This window comes from Spermophilus citellus (genome assembly GCF_964194105.1).
Source record: "Spermophilus citellus genome assembly, chromosome: 6".
Taxonomy (NCBI): domain Eukaryota; kingdom Metazoa; phylum Chordata; class Mammalia; order Rodentia; family Sciuridae; genus Spermophilus; species Spermophilus citellus.
The window spans coordinates 157,043,609-157,058,079 of record NC_138187.1 but is presented as its reverse complement, the minus strand read 5'-3'; the positions used below and the strand labels follow the sequence as shown (position 1 = coordinate 157,058,079).

Genomic DNA, 14,471 nt, shown 5'->3' with positions numbered 1-14,471 from the left:
ATACCATACACAAAATCTAAATAGATCAAAGACATAAATGTAAGAACTAAAATACTCCTAAAGGGAAACAAGGGAGAAAACCTTCATGACATTTGTCAGTGATTTCTTGGTTATGACACCAAAGGCACAGGCAACAACAACAACAACAACAAAAAACAACTTAAATTTCATCAAAATAAAAAAAAAAATTCATTCATCAAAGAACATTATTAAAAAATTAAAAAGGCAACCACAGAATGGGAGAAAACATCTGCAAATCACATATCTGATAAGTGATTAACATCCAGAATATACAGATAATTCTTACAACCCAAGCAAATAAACCAAAAACAAAAACAAATAAGCTGATTAAAAGAGGAGACTTGAATAGATAATTTTTCAAAAAAAATATATGAATGGCCAATGCATACATAAAAAAGATAATCAATAATAAATGACAAAAAAGCAGAAATAAAAACCCCAATGAGCTACCACTTTGTTCCTAATATTAGGATCTTCAAACATATATTTAAAAAAAATATAAACAAATAAATTAAAAGGGAAAGGCGAGAGAAAGGAGGAAGGTAAGAAGGAAGGAAATAATAAGTGTTGAGAGGATGTAGAGAAAACAGAATGCTTGCAATGCCAGACCTATTTTTGTCTATCTAACCTTTAGTCTGGAAGATACATGAAGAAAAGAACAAAAGGGCAAAGAATTTAAGGCTACTGACTCTAAGGTAAAAGAAATTTGTCCACAGAGCTTTATAAACCTAATAGAAGAATCATATCAGAAAAGCACAGTAAGAATAACAGAAAATGATAATAAAGATGGATAAACAAGAAAAAGAGAAAAAGTCAATTAAACAGGCAAAAAGAAATACAGAGGTTTTGCCTTAAAATATTATAAACTTTGTGAAGAGACTTTAGGATACACCAAAAACTTCCAAAGGACCTGGCTATAAGATGACAGCAATTTAAAATGTCATTATGTGGCACAAATCCAGAAAACATCATTATAAGAATGCAATACATTCATTTTTCCTTCACTCAAAAAAAGAGAAACTGATTTTTGTAAATTATGTTTGGCATAGTTTATCAGTAATCACAAAGGATTAACAGGAGTCTTTCACTAAGTGTTTGTATCTCAGCCAATTAAAGGAATTAGCAGGAGAGGGTAATGCTAGGAGAGAGATTCAAATAGTACCTTTTGCATCATCAGAACCTGAAGCTAAAAGTTTAGGATCCATCAAATTAAAATCAACACTCCAACACCTCTTCTCGTGCTCCTGGATATAGAAGGAAGACAAAAAGACTTAGAATATAGATCTTAAAATAAATAAAGTAAAATAAAACAACAAAATACTGATAACCAATTTATTGCTATGAAAGGGCAGGAAAGACAAGAGGCTAAAAAAAAAAGCAAACTAAAATATTGATGCAAAGCAATTATAAATCTTTTTATATATACATTTACTAATATTATTATTTTTGGAAATTTATTTGAGAGATAAAAACATCAAAGTCTGAAGAAATCCTTTGGATGAGGTATTACAATTATCACACATGTGTAAAAAATGTCTCCAAATCTGTAATCATAACACACATGAAGTTCTATAATTGTTAAGAAAATGAGGCAAAAATGTAATTCTTATTCTTTATAACTAGTACCTTAATTTACCTGATAGACCTTTGACCTCTGTCCTGTGAATCCATCCCATAGGATAACAGTGCCTTCATAATCACTGCTAGCTAACAAGTTCTTATGGTAGCTACTCCAACTGATACAGCTGAAAGAAAGTTAAAACTTACTTTACATATAAATAATAGGATATAAAGGATTTTAATGTGATCAGAAAGAGCAGCTTTTATTTAAAGTTCACAATCACAATTCTACCAACAACTCCTAGATTTTTAAACTGAAAGTAATAAATCAAGTAATGGCCTTTAACCCTTTTTACTCTGATCACTAGTTGTAAGATGGATATGAGATTACAGCTTTCAGTTGTAGAGAATCACACAAGCCAGATAAACTAGTTTGAACTGGGTTTCTGTATATCCAAAAAATTTTGCCTTGACCAATGTAACTTATGACTGAAATTTCAATTAAAATGTTCTAACAAAGTCAAACTTTCAACATTTATGGTTTTAGCTATTCTCAATTCCCCCAAATTCTACAACATCTAAAAAGATATTCTGTTTTAAGTCAATAACACATCCTCCATATATGCAGTGCAATTACATCATTCACCATGAATGTGTAAGGAATCTCATGGAAAGGTAAAACAATCTCTCATTAATTATACATACCAACTGTTATACACATACTGCATCAGGACAAGAAAACCATGTAAATACCTGATTTTGGAATTGCAAGTCATTTCATTCTCAGGGTAATGAATATCCACTGCATCCTGGATGACTGTGCCATATTCATAGACTTTAATCTTCTTTGTAACCCCAGCAATTGCAAAATAGTCACAATCTCTGTCAAACTCAATACTAAGGAGGAAAAAGTATATAGTTTATCTCTTAAAATCATTTACCTATCCTTGTGACATTTACAAAAACAATTTTCAGAATTTTATACTTTCTATTTCTAAAGTGAAAATTATTTGATCAACATGGATAAAAGATCTATTTGAAATATGTTCAAATTATGCTAGGCCCATGTCCACGATAGCACATCAAGATTCACCAAGACAGCTAGCTGTGCATATACAGCTGTGCTTGCAGACAGGCTTTTGTTCCTGACACCTGATATGCTTTTCAATTCAGCTCTACTAACCATAGTAAAATTTAATGGTTTGAATGGTTTGGTACATTATAAACATGTCAAAAGAATATTATCAATTAATTTTTGCACAAATTCTAGTTATTTCTTTTCCTATCATTTTGTGACAGATTTCAGAGCACTTAATGCTATTTTAATAAAATAGCATACAAGCTGAAATACTGAACTGGGTGATGAAAAAGGGACAGAACACACATAAAAATGGAGCCATTTTTGTCATTACTTTTCTCCAAATCCATTCCCGATATATCTCCCAAACAAAAGTGATCTCCAATATGGGTAAACAGCTGTTGAGGATTGTTTTAAATGTGAACAAATAAGGAGGTTAACAGATCTGTTTGTTTACGTTCACCTTTCCTTTTCATTATATTTAATAATTCTGTTCAGGATAATGTAAATTGCTCAGAAAATTGTTTTCTTAGTACCTGTTGGAATGTTACATATTTTTTTTTTTTTTTTTTTAGCCATCATTGCCAGAATTCCTATCTTCATCCCAGTGCTGGTGAAGACAAAGATAAAACCAAACTACAGTTTCTTCCATAGCTATCACAGTAAACTGTATAAACTGATGCATCAATGAATAATAACTCAACAAGTAATGCTCAATCAAGGAGTCGATTTACTTTGGGAGGAAATGGACATATTGATAGACTCCTCCGCTTTGAACTGCTTGCAGAACTTGCCTGGACTATGTATCACTTGTATACATTGTGAACTATCTGTTGGTGCAGTGAATTGTAGTAATGCTGGAGTATTTTTGCTGATGATGTCACTGGTGGTACAATTTTTCAAAGGAGCCGTCAATTGGCTTAATGTCGTGGCATTTCTGTATCCTCCTCCCTTCTGCTAGTGATGGTCTAAATTTTTGGGGCCAACAGAGGCGAGGCAAAGAACCTCACCCCCCCACTGGCACCAAGGCCAAATTTGGGGGCCAACCGAGGTGAGGCAAAGAACCTCATCCCCCCACTGGTGCATAGGCCTATCCACAAGTATGGCTGTATGCTGGACCAGTAGTCAGTGACGGGTATGATCCAATTGCAGTGGTACCAACCTAAGACAGGAGGCTGACGCCTTGAGGTCAGCTCATCCGATGACGGGTAAGAGCCATATGTAGTATTGGACAGCCTAACAGGCACGGTCCCTAAGCCACATGCTTGGTGCTTAATTAAACAGAAGAGGGGATATGCTGAGAGCCATAGCCAAGTAGGAATGAAGCATGGCATTTTTGGTTGAAAGATGATGCCAGCAAGCCATTGAGATGATAATGGTTATGTTAAGATGTGTATTCAATTGGATATTAGACCCCTGCTGTCTGCCTGGGTGTTCAAGGGAGTTCGGAAATAAAGTCTGTTCCTGCTTGAGTGGCTCATGATTTTGTGCCCAGCCGGACTGCGGCACCAATACATATCACTTATATTACAAATAGGGGCAGCAATCCTTAAACTCTTTCCCTTCATTTAGAGTTAACTTGGGGAATTCAGTCCTATTTCTTAGTGATCTTATTGTTTGTTTAAAGGCAAATTTCAAAGTAAGCTATTTCAAAGCAAAGTACAAGCTCTTATTAACTTTTGAGGAACTTAAGGTGGAGCCTCAACAAAGTCATTGTTATATAACTAGCTAGGAATCTAAGTGGCCTAATGGAAGTAAAAATTGAAAAGAATCATCACATACATTACTTCTCCACATGATTTAAGCATGCTCCCTAGTCGTTTATCTATAAATCTAGACTACATGATAATTCTCACTGATCTACAATTATATAATAATAACAATGTCCATGTATGATTCACTATTAAACATTTTGCAGGTATTAACTCATTTAATCTAACAACCCTATGAGGTGGTTATTATTTATTATCATCATCCACATTTTTAGATGAGAACAATAGGAATTAAAGTAACCTGCTCAAAATCAGCTATCTTACATGTGATTGAGATAGTATTTTTTAAAAATCAGGTAATCTGGCATTAGAGTTGATGCCAATGATTATTTGTGTACAAGTCGGAATGTAAAGTATAAAGGTTAAGGCTTAAAATCAAATAAAACTATGTATGAATGTGCCTTCTGCAACCATTTATGTGAATTTCTTCTCAAATACTTGCATATGTCAAACGTTCATTAAAGGCATATAAATACAAACACCTACATGATGTCATATACCTTTACTGAACAATTAATGGTTAGTTAATCATTTAATAAGAAACTTACTAAGCTGGTGATGATGGATAAAAAAGAGTAAGTACACATAAAGAATACTTCCATTCAAGACAGTGTGATGTCAATTTATTCATGAACTTTAGTTTCTTCTTTAATTTTACATAATTTTTGCAAGAATTTCATTAAGTGTAACTAACTATGGCACAATTCAGCAAATGTTCCCTCCAATAAAATATGACTATATAGCAATGTAATGGATTAATCTGTACACTAATCTTAATTGAACTGCTGCCCAGCTACCATTTGCTGTGCTGTAGACACTATCATAGCAGAATTTTATTATTGGCAAATATTCATGTATCTCAACCCAATTTTATTTTCACAGCCTCATGTCACTGAAGGAGAAATAATACTATATTTGGTAAATAACAGAGTTATAAGAACTGAAATCCTGTCTTCAACTTAGGAGGTTTTGGTGTGCCTGAGACTTCAAGTGAGAACCAGTTAAATCATGCCTAAATGCTCTTTTGCTCACTTATAAACATACACAGCTAATACAACAACAGCATTACAGTGTTGTACTAGTAAAAGTATGCCATTGAAAAACATACCATTAGTAAACTATTAGTTTTTAATATAAAAAAGCTTTAATATTAAACAGCAACTTATTAAATCAAGTTGAAAGATACTGCAAGAAAACTGACACAAACTATCAAAACAGCTGATACAATGACTTAAAATAAAGTGTATTATTTTTTCTGCTACCCTGTTGTTAAAGACAGTTCTGTCCTTTTTTGTAACCCAGTTTATTATTTAGCTACATTAGTCCACTTTTGCATTTCACACTAAAAAATTAACATTTTGATTTGATTTCATTGCTATTATTTTCTTATGTTTTGGATATTTCACTTTTACTATAGTCGCATAACACAAAAATAATACAAAAGTGTACCATGACTAGATAGGCTGAGACAAAAGGTAAGCAAATTAAGTGAAATGTATCTGCTTATGCAATTTAAATCTTAAAAATAATTGTAAGAAGTCTTGCTATTATATAAAATCCACTTCTGCCCTATATTATCACCAGCAATTATTAAACCCACTGGTTTATGAAAAATTTACTGTAATGATAAATTTGATTTCACAGAATGTTTTTAATTCAAAATACACAAATTTCCTCTGAAAAATATACTGGAAACTTACTTTAAACATGGCTGTTTTTTTCTTTCATACTTTGAAATATTTCAACTGTTTAAAGAAAGTGATTTATGTGAACAGTTGAAAAACACAATTCAGTTATAGAAAACGAGTTATATTCTTTGTCAAAAAGGCCATCAATCAACTGATTAAGCAGCAAGGCAACAGACCACATAGGACAGCAGATTAATGCATACTTCAGGTATAATGTGGCACACGAGCAATGCAAAGCTGTCAATATGCTCAAGAAATGAATTTTGTCAGTGTTCCTACAGTCTGTTATACCTTTTTGCAATTATAAAATATGTATTAACAAACAAGGTAGATTAATATCCCTGAACACTGGAACCCAATTTATCAAAGGAAAGTATCAAGTAAGAACAGTTGTTAAAAAATCTCATTCATTAATATCAGTGTGTCACAAGAATAACAGGTAACCATAATTTCAAAGAAACAGAATATACATTAAGAAACTGATCATTAATGAAAAGAAATGGGCAGATCTTTAAAGAACACAAACATGAGTAAGGTCAATAAAGAATTGGTGTCATTAAGCCTCCTCTCAAATTAATCAATATTAATAGATAAACTCCCTCTACATATATAATACTTACTATATGTCAAGCATTGTTTTTTTTAAGAACTGTAAATAAATTAAATCTTTACTAAATGGATAAAGAAACTAAGGTATACTGATGTTCAATAATTTGACCAAGATTATGTTACATAATTGCTCACAGGGTTCATAATAGTAGGAATGATTGTACATAGTATAATCAAATCAGTTAAGGAATTCAGAAGTCAATGGTTCCTGAGGCCCACCTAAATTAAAGAATGATGCATGAATATTTTCAGTAATCAAATATTTGGAGGGCCTGTTATCTGCCAGATACTGACTGAGCCGATGAAAAATCAAGATATAAAAAAACAAAAACAGGGCTGGGGTTGTAGCTCAGTGGAAGAGCACTCACCTCGCATGAGTGAGGCACTGGGTTTGATCCTCAGCACCACATAAAAAATAAGTAAATAAAGTAAAGATATTGTGTCCATTTACAACTAAAAAAAATATTTAAAAAACAAAACAAAAACAAACAGTATTTGAGAGATCCACAGAAGAATGTCAAGTATGTCACATAATTTTCATTTTCTATGATGCAAAATTTAATCTCCCACTATTGTGGAAAATCCTCCAACACAGCTTGAATGTTTTGAAACCTTTTTATTAAAAAAAATATGTAGCCAACAGTAAAAATGTACAGGAAAAAAAAAAAAAAGGTCTTCCTCCCAGGATTTCCAAATAAGCCTCCAATAATTTTAGTTTCTATATTCTAATAAGAATTTTCCTATGCACAAATGTGGGAATTCACATTTTTGAACTAAACACATGAAATGGCATTATACATACTGGTTTTCCCCTCAATTAACAGTATCTTGTAATCATTTCATATCTGTATATATTAGCCTTCTTTCATTCTTTCCCAAGGATTGCATAGAATTCCATCACATGAATATATCATGAATTTAATCAGTTTACTATAGTAATTATAATTAATTGAGTAAAATAATTAATTTCTAAAGTTTTATTGTGCAATTATATCCTCCTGTTATTTCTCACATATTGAAGAACATTCTTAAGTCCATTTATCCCAGGACATAAGTGGCTACATCAAACATTATGTGCATCTTAATATAAGTAAAAGATAAACCTCTCACCATCCTCCAGTGCTCCTAACTACGTCCATTCCTTCCCTAACTATTCCGTTTATCTAACTGAATCTGCTCACCCCTGAAAACACTGCTTTCCCTGAAGCCCTTCTGCAAGCCATGTTCAAAGACTTTTACATGGAGTCAGTGTTCTCCTTGCTATACAGCATCTTCTAACCATTTTCCCTCTTAAATGCCCCAGCTCAAAAATCTCCTGTAACATAAATCACCCAATATTTCTCTCCTTGTTACTCCTTCTATCACCCCATGCATTCTTGGAAATTTTTAATTATCAGTTCACTGTCTCTGCCTCCAAATCCACTCCTGTCACAATTCTTAGTTTTATCATCTATAGGTCCTCTTCTCCAAAGATCTTTTATTCTTTCCACTCCATACAACAATGATCATATCCTAGACATATGCATTAACTATGCCCCTCTATAAGATCAAATTAACCTGACATAGCACTTTCTGACAACCATCCCCATTCTTCCAGACGATTTTGCTCTTCAGTTTATTGAAAGTATAAAAAGAACAAGAAGGTAATTTTCAACAGCTTCCATTAACATAATCTTCACTTACCAGCATTTATCCCAACATACTTTGATATACTATGTCACTTCTCTTGTCATTCCAAAATGAATGATCCAAGTTGCCAGATCTGATCAGAAGGTCATCTGTATGCTCGGCCCCATCCCTTGCTTACCTTCCTAAATTCTACATCCTTTCTCATATCATCAACTTTTCCATCTATCCTGGATCTTTTCCACAAGCCATTCAAAGTTTTTCTTTCTTATCAAGTTAAAAAAAAAAAAATCTCTTGCAAACCTATTTTAGCTACCATTCTGTTGCTTTTCTAACAGAAGAACTTTGCACACACACAAAAGTTCACACTCAATCCAATTTGTCTTCTCCACTCTCTTTAACTTCTTGGAACCAAGTTTTTACCATTGTAAGTGTTGTTACAAGGTCAACAATGACCTCCAGGTTGCTAAAAGTAATAGTTAACTGTGAATTCTTAACTTGAACATCAACAACAGCTAACACACATGATCTCTGTCTTCTCCTTGAAAGAGGTTATTTTTCACCTACCTCACTGGCAGTTACGTCACATTCTACTTTACTTCCTCCTCATCATCACTTTTATATTTAAGTATCCCAGAGCTAAATCTATGTACCTTGTCACCTTTTAATCTTCATGAATTTCTTTGGTGGTCTTATCCCCATCACAATTTTATACACTCATGATTATGTGATGTGTGTCTCAGATACCAGATTTCTTTCTGCACTAATACCTCATGCCTGACAGCTCCAATTTTAATTTAACAGGCATTTTTGTCCTAAATTGAGTTTCTGAATACCCTGCCAAACATCAGCTTCATCTTATTAATTAACCATCTCCTTATTAACTTTAACCAAAAGCATCGTTCAGCCCTATCTCTAAAATATATCCAAAGTCTAAGCACTCCTTGCTGATTTCTTAGTCTTTCTGGGCTTCTGTAACAAAATACCTAAAACTGGGTAATCTATAAATAAGAGAAATTTATTTCTCACAGTTCTGAAGGATGGAAGTACAAGATCAAGATTTGTTATCTTGCAAAGGCCTCTTTCCTGAGTCTCATGTGGCAATAAATGGAGAAAGGGATAGAGGGTCTCTAAGCTTCTTTTGTAAGGACACATTCCACTCACTCTTAAGGATCCCCATCCAAATACCTTCATCCTGGAGATTAAGTTTCTACAAATGAATATCGGTGGTGGTGGTGGTAAAGGGGGAACAACAAAAACATTTAAACCAAAGCACTGGCTCAATGCTACTATTCTCAATGAAGTCACAATATTTCTTATCTGTATTATTATAAAAGGCTCTTTACTAGTATCATTTCTTCCATATTTAATCTCCTAAAATCCATAGTCTATTCTCAACACAAGTCACATCATCATTCCATTGGTTCAAAATATTTAATGGCTTATTATGTAACCTTCTGAAAAAGGTGAAGTGATTACAAAATGGTAATCACTTGTTCCAGCTTCCCTTGTTCCAGCTACCCTAGTCTCAAGGGTACACCTAAGAAATTCCACACCTCTTTCCATCCAGGCATACAGCACCTGATAAAACCTGAGGATGTAATACTCTTCTCTCAGTATGCACATGGCAAACACTTCCTCTCTTCCATTAGGTCTTAACTAGACATCAGATTCTCATTAAGGCCATTTACCTAACTTGCTTCAAGCAGCTACCTTGAGTCTGCCTCTACCCCATGCTTCCTTGCATTATTTTCTTTATTCCTTTTTTACTGTTTTCCATAGGATTTTAAACAACTGTATCCTGAATTTTTCTTTTAAAAGTTTGCCAGTTTCGTTTTTTTCTATTTAAATATTCAATCTATCTGGAATTTGTTTTATGAGGAGTGCACTAAGTATTTTATTTTTCATATGAAGAATAATGTTTATACTGTATTTACTAAATTCTTACAAGAATGTGGGATGACATTCTCTGCATTCTTACACCACACAGTTTTAATTAAAATTTCATCATAATATGTGGTAACATCTTGTAGGAACCAGTGCCCTCTCATTAACCCCTACTCTTGCTTTTTGGTGCTGGAAATTGAACCAGGGGAGTTTTTGTTTTGGTTTGGTTTTGATTGGTTTGTTTTGTGACAGGATCTCACTGAGTTACTGAGTATGATCTCAAACTTGTCATCCTTCTGCCTCAGCCCCCAACAACCTGCCCACCTTGCCTTCTCATTATTCTTTATCCTCTGAATTTTCATTGGTAAACTGTATTTTAAAGTTTGAAAACAACTTATCTATTTCCTAAACCAAATGTATCCACTGGAATTTTCATTACAATCATGTAAAATTTATACACCGATTTTTATGATGTGTTTCCATCTAGGAATATGTTGTTTCTATTTGTTTAAGATATTGTTAATTAAACAAAATTTAAAGTTTTCTTCTTTTAGATGTCTCACTTTTTCCAGTTAGTTTGTGTCCTTAGATTATTTTCTATTTGTCAACTTTATTTTTTCCTATCATAATTTATTAGTCCATAAAGATTTTTGTTTCCTTTTAGGGCCTGGCCTGTTTAGATCACTTACATTCCCTAGAAAATAATCTCTTTCATTCAAGTTCCCCAAATTCCCTACAATAGTCTGAGCACAGTTTTTTCTTAGTGTTTTTTTCTTCCTATGTACTGGCAGTCATTTCCCCAGTTTCTTTTTCTTTTTTTAATGTACTCATGGTTTCTCCTAGTTTTACTTAATCAGGTTAACTAGCAGTCTGCATCATCTATTTTAAAAAGACTATGGATTGATTTAATAATTATTTTCATAATGTACTACTTTTATCCTACTTATTTCTATTTTATTTAGATTTATTTTGCTCTTTCTCTGGCTTCTTTGGTTAGGTGCTTAACTACATTCTTCCCATACTTTATCAGTAAGGGCTGAAAGCAAGAAGTTCATTCTCAGCACTGAGCTATCTCTACAGGTTCCAACACAGAGAAGTTTCATCACAGTAGCTTCATCTCCCTTTTGATCTTTTTTTTTTTTTGTTTTGTTTTGTTTTCAAGTTATTTATTTATTTATTTATTTAATTATTTTATTGTTGGTTGTTCAAAACATTACATAGTTCTTAATATACCATATTTCACAGATTGATTCAAGTGGGTTATGAACTCCCATGTGACACAGCAATCCCTTTTGATCTTTAGAGCTGCCTAACAGCATTTAGATTTGCCTGTAGGCTGCATTTTTTCCCCCTACCAGGAATTAAGAGCCACATCCCCAGCTCTTTTTTATTTTTAAGACAAGGTCTCATTAAGTTGTTTAGGGCTTTGCTAAATTGCTGAGGCTGACCTTGAACTAGGCCATCATCCTCCTGCCTTGGTCTCCAGAGCTGCTGGAATTACAGGTGTGTGCAACTATGCCTGGAACATGATAAGTTTTTATCATCTCCTAAATTTATCTCATTCCATTATCTCCTAATCATCTTATTCCATATTGTGATCAGAGAATGCATTCTCTGCTCTTTTATTTTTCTATAATTTGAGGTTTGGTATATGATCAAGATTTTGCACATTTTCTGATGTTCCAAAGATAGTTTAAAGAAAAGTTTATTCTTTATCAGTGTTTGTATATATGCTCTAGCTTGTTAGTTACAAAACCATTTAAAACTTACATAGTTTTATTTTTGGTCCACTCAGCCTGTCATGGATCTGCTTTAAAGTCTCAATTAAATATTTAAATATGCTTCTTTTCTCTTAGAGTTAACACAGGGATTTTTACTTAAACTCCACCATGGTCTGGACCCAATCATTACAACATTGTGTGTGTGTGTGTGTGTGTGTGTGTGTGTGTGTGCACGCGCACGTGCACGTGCGCCCACGCAAAAAAAAAAAAAAAAGGCAGATTAAGGCAGAGTGAAGGACAGAAACTAAGAAATTGAAATTCAATGCTTTCTAACCTGAATTAAATCTCATTTTCAACACTCACAGCTCTTGTATTTTAAGAACTCTTATTTAAATACAGCACACACACGTGTTTTACATTGTGATTTATCATCAAAGTTTTTTCCTTTTGACAGGAGTTTTTGCCTATATACACTTATCAATCACATTTTCTGTGATAATATGTATTGTTTCAACTGAGTTTTTTTAAGAGATCCAAATTGTTTTAATTAATTATTTTTCAAAGAGATGTTACAATCCATGTTAATTAAGACGTTTTAAAGTTAATCAAACTCTTAATTCTTTTAGATGTCAATCACTCCTCTTTAGAGGGGATATTTTGGTCCTATCTCATTAAAAGAAAAAAAAACTAACATTATTGTTTAGAGCAGTTTTAGGTTCACAGCAAAACTATAGTGAAGGTATAGATTTTCTCCATACCCTTGCCCCCAAACATACATAGCATTCCCCATTATTGACATCGCCCAACAGAATGGTATATTTGAGGCACACAGACACAGTATTACCATTTAAATTGCATAATATACATTGAGTTAAGAGGAAGCTACTGTTGCTGCTTTATGTATGGTTTACAATCTCCGCTGCTCAACTTTGATCTTCTATCCCTTATTACAATTTTTAAATTTCCCAATTTTTTAAATTTTAATTGCTTTCTGCTTGAAACATTTAAATTCTTTATTTTCTCTGACTGAACCCTGACTACTTCAATTTAAACGTCTCCTTCTCAAATCATTTCTTTTCCTGAAGCACATGTCAAACATTCTCTAAACTCCCTTCATTTTTGCTTAATTTAAAATGTCTGTATTTATGCTCATCTTGAAATAACTTTCCCAAATAGAGAATTCTAGCTTGACTATCACTTTTAGAATCTTGATAATGCCATTCTACTGTTTACTTGTTTTCAATGTTACAGTTAGGAAACGTACTGAAATCAACTGCATTTTCTTTTTTTTTTTTTTTAAAGAGAGAGTGAGAGAGGAGAGAGAGAGAGAGAGAGAGAGAGAGAGAGAGAGAGAGAGAGAGAGAGGATTTTTAATATTTATTTTTTAGTTCTCGGCGGACACAACATCTTTGTTGGTATGTGGTGCTGAGGATCGAACCCGGGCCGCACGCATGCCAGGCGAGCGCGCTACCGCTTGAGCCACATCCCCAGCCCATCAACTGCATTTTCAAATAAAAGAAGTTTTTATCATCTGTTTTCTCTTTGTTGTTTTATAAATGGGAATAAATCATAGTATTTCTGCCTAGTAACAAAAAAATTACCTTATAAATTACTGTAGAAATACAGAATTCAATGAATCTATTTAGTCTCTACCCTGAACACAGGACAGTTATTTTTGCTTTCCCTCTTCCCACCTACTGATTATATTGACCACATTTTCTACTTTCAAAGATATTTACACCTCTCACCTTTGTGCAAGTGCAAAATCTATAAATTATCTAAGCACGAAAATGAACCTCACTTTTATGAGACAAACTACCCTGCACTTCTAATACTGAACATTCCAAAGTTATTCATTACTTAAATAGGTGTATGTATCTGATTAATTCATTATACTGTCTATTATGTGGCTATTAAACTGTTTTAATACATATGGTTTATTAAAAAATAATCATGACCTTTCCCTGAAGATTATAAATATTTTCTATCAGAATTTCTTCTTTTCAAAGCTCTTAATCTACAGCAACATTTCTCAGACAAGTACCATTAGTATCACATGGGAATTTGTTAGAAATCCACGTTTTTTTCCCCCTATACAGACTAGATCATCAGAAATTATGGGAGTGGGGCTCTGCAATCTTATTTTAACAAGCTCTAGTTCTAATTCCGAAGCACTATTCTAAGGGTAAGCTTGTAAATCTGAAATTATAACACTAACATTTACTCAGTATTTACAATGTGCCACATAAAATGCTAGAATAATTTCAAATTCTCATTTCGTCTCATTTAAATAAGATTAATTGGGCCTATTTCTATATAGGATAGATAACAAAGAAATAAGATCACATTTTTTTTTCATCCAAATGAAACTTTACTCATGCAAACTGCTCTTTCTAGCCCCTACTTCAAATTTGGAGTTGCACTCCAAAGATTCATAAAGGCTTTCTCCTACAGAGGTAGTCTACACAACTGAATATATGTGAATTATATTTCTTTAACTTTCCTCTAC

General features: G+C 33.1%; 1 protein-coding gene across 6 annotated transcripts in view; it reads right to left on the bottom strand.

Annotated features, from left to right (window-relative positions):
* The window catches only part of COP1 (COP1 E3 ubiquitin ligase), a 177,817-nt gene that overhangs the window by 69,491 nt on the left and 93,855 nt on the right, over positions 1-14,471 (bottom strand). For all 6 annotated transcript variants that reach the window (XM_081299560.1, XM_081299558.1, XM_081299561.1 and 3 more), the window contains 3 exons: positions 2,335-2,478; positions 1,658-1,766; positions 1,184-1,265 (listed from right to left, as the gene is read on the bottom strand). In XM_081299560.1, coding sequence (XP_081155686.1) covers positions 1,184-1,265; positions 1,658-1,766; positions 2,335-2,478 — 335 coding nt within the window. The remainder of the gene's footprint in view (positions 1-1,183; positions 1,266-1,657; positions 1,767-2,334; positions 2,479-14,471) is intronic.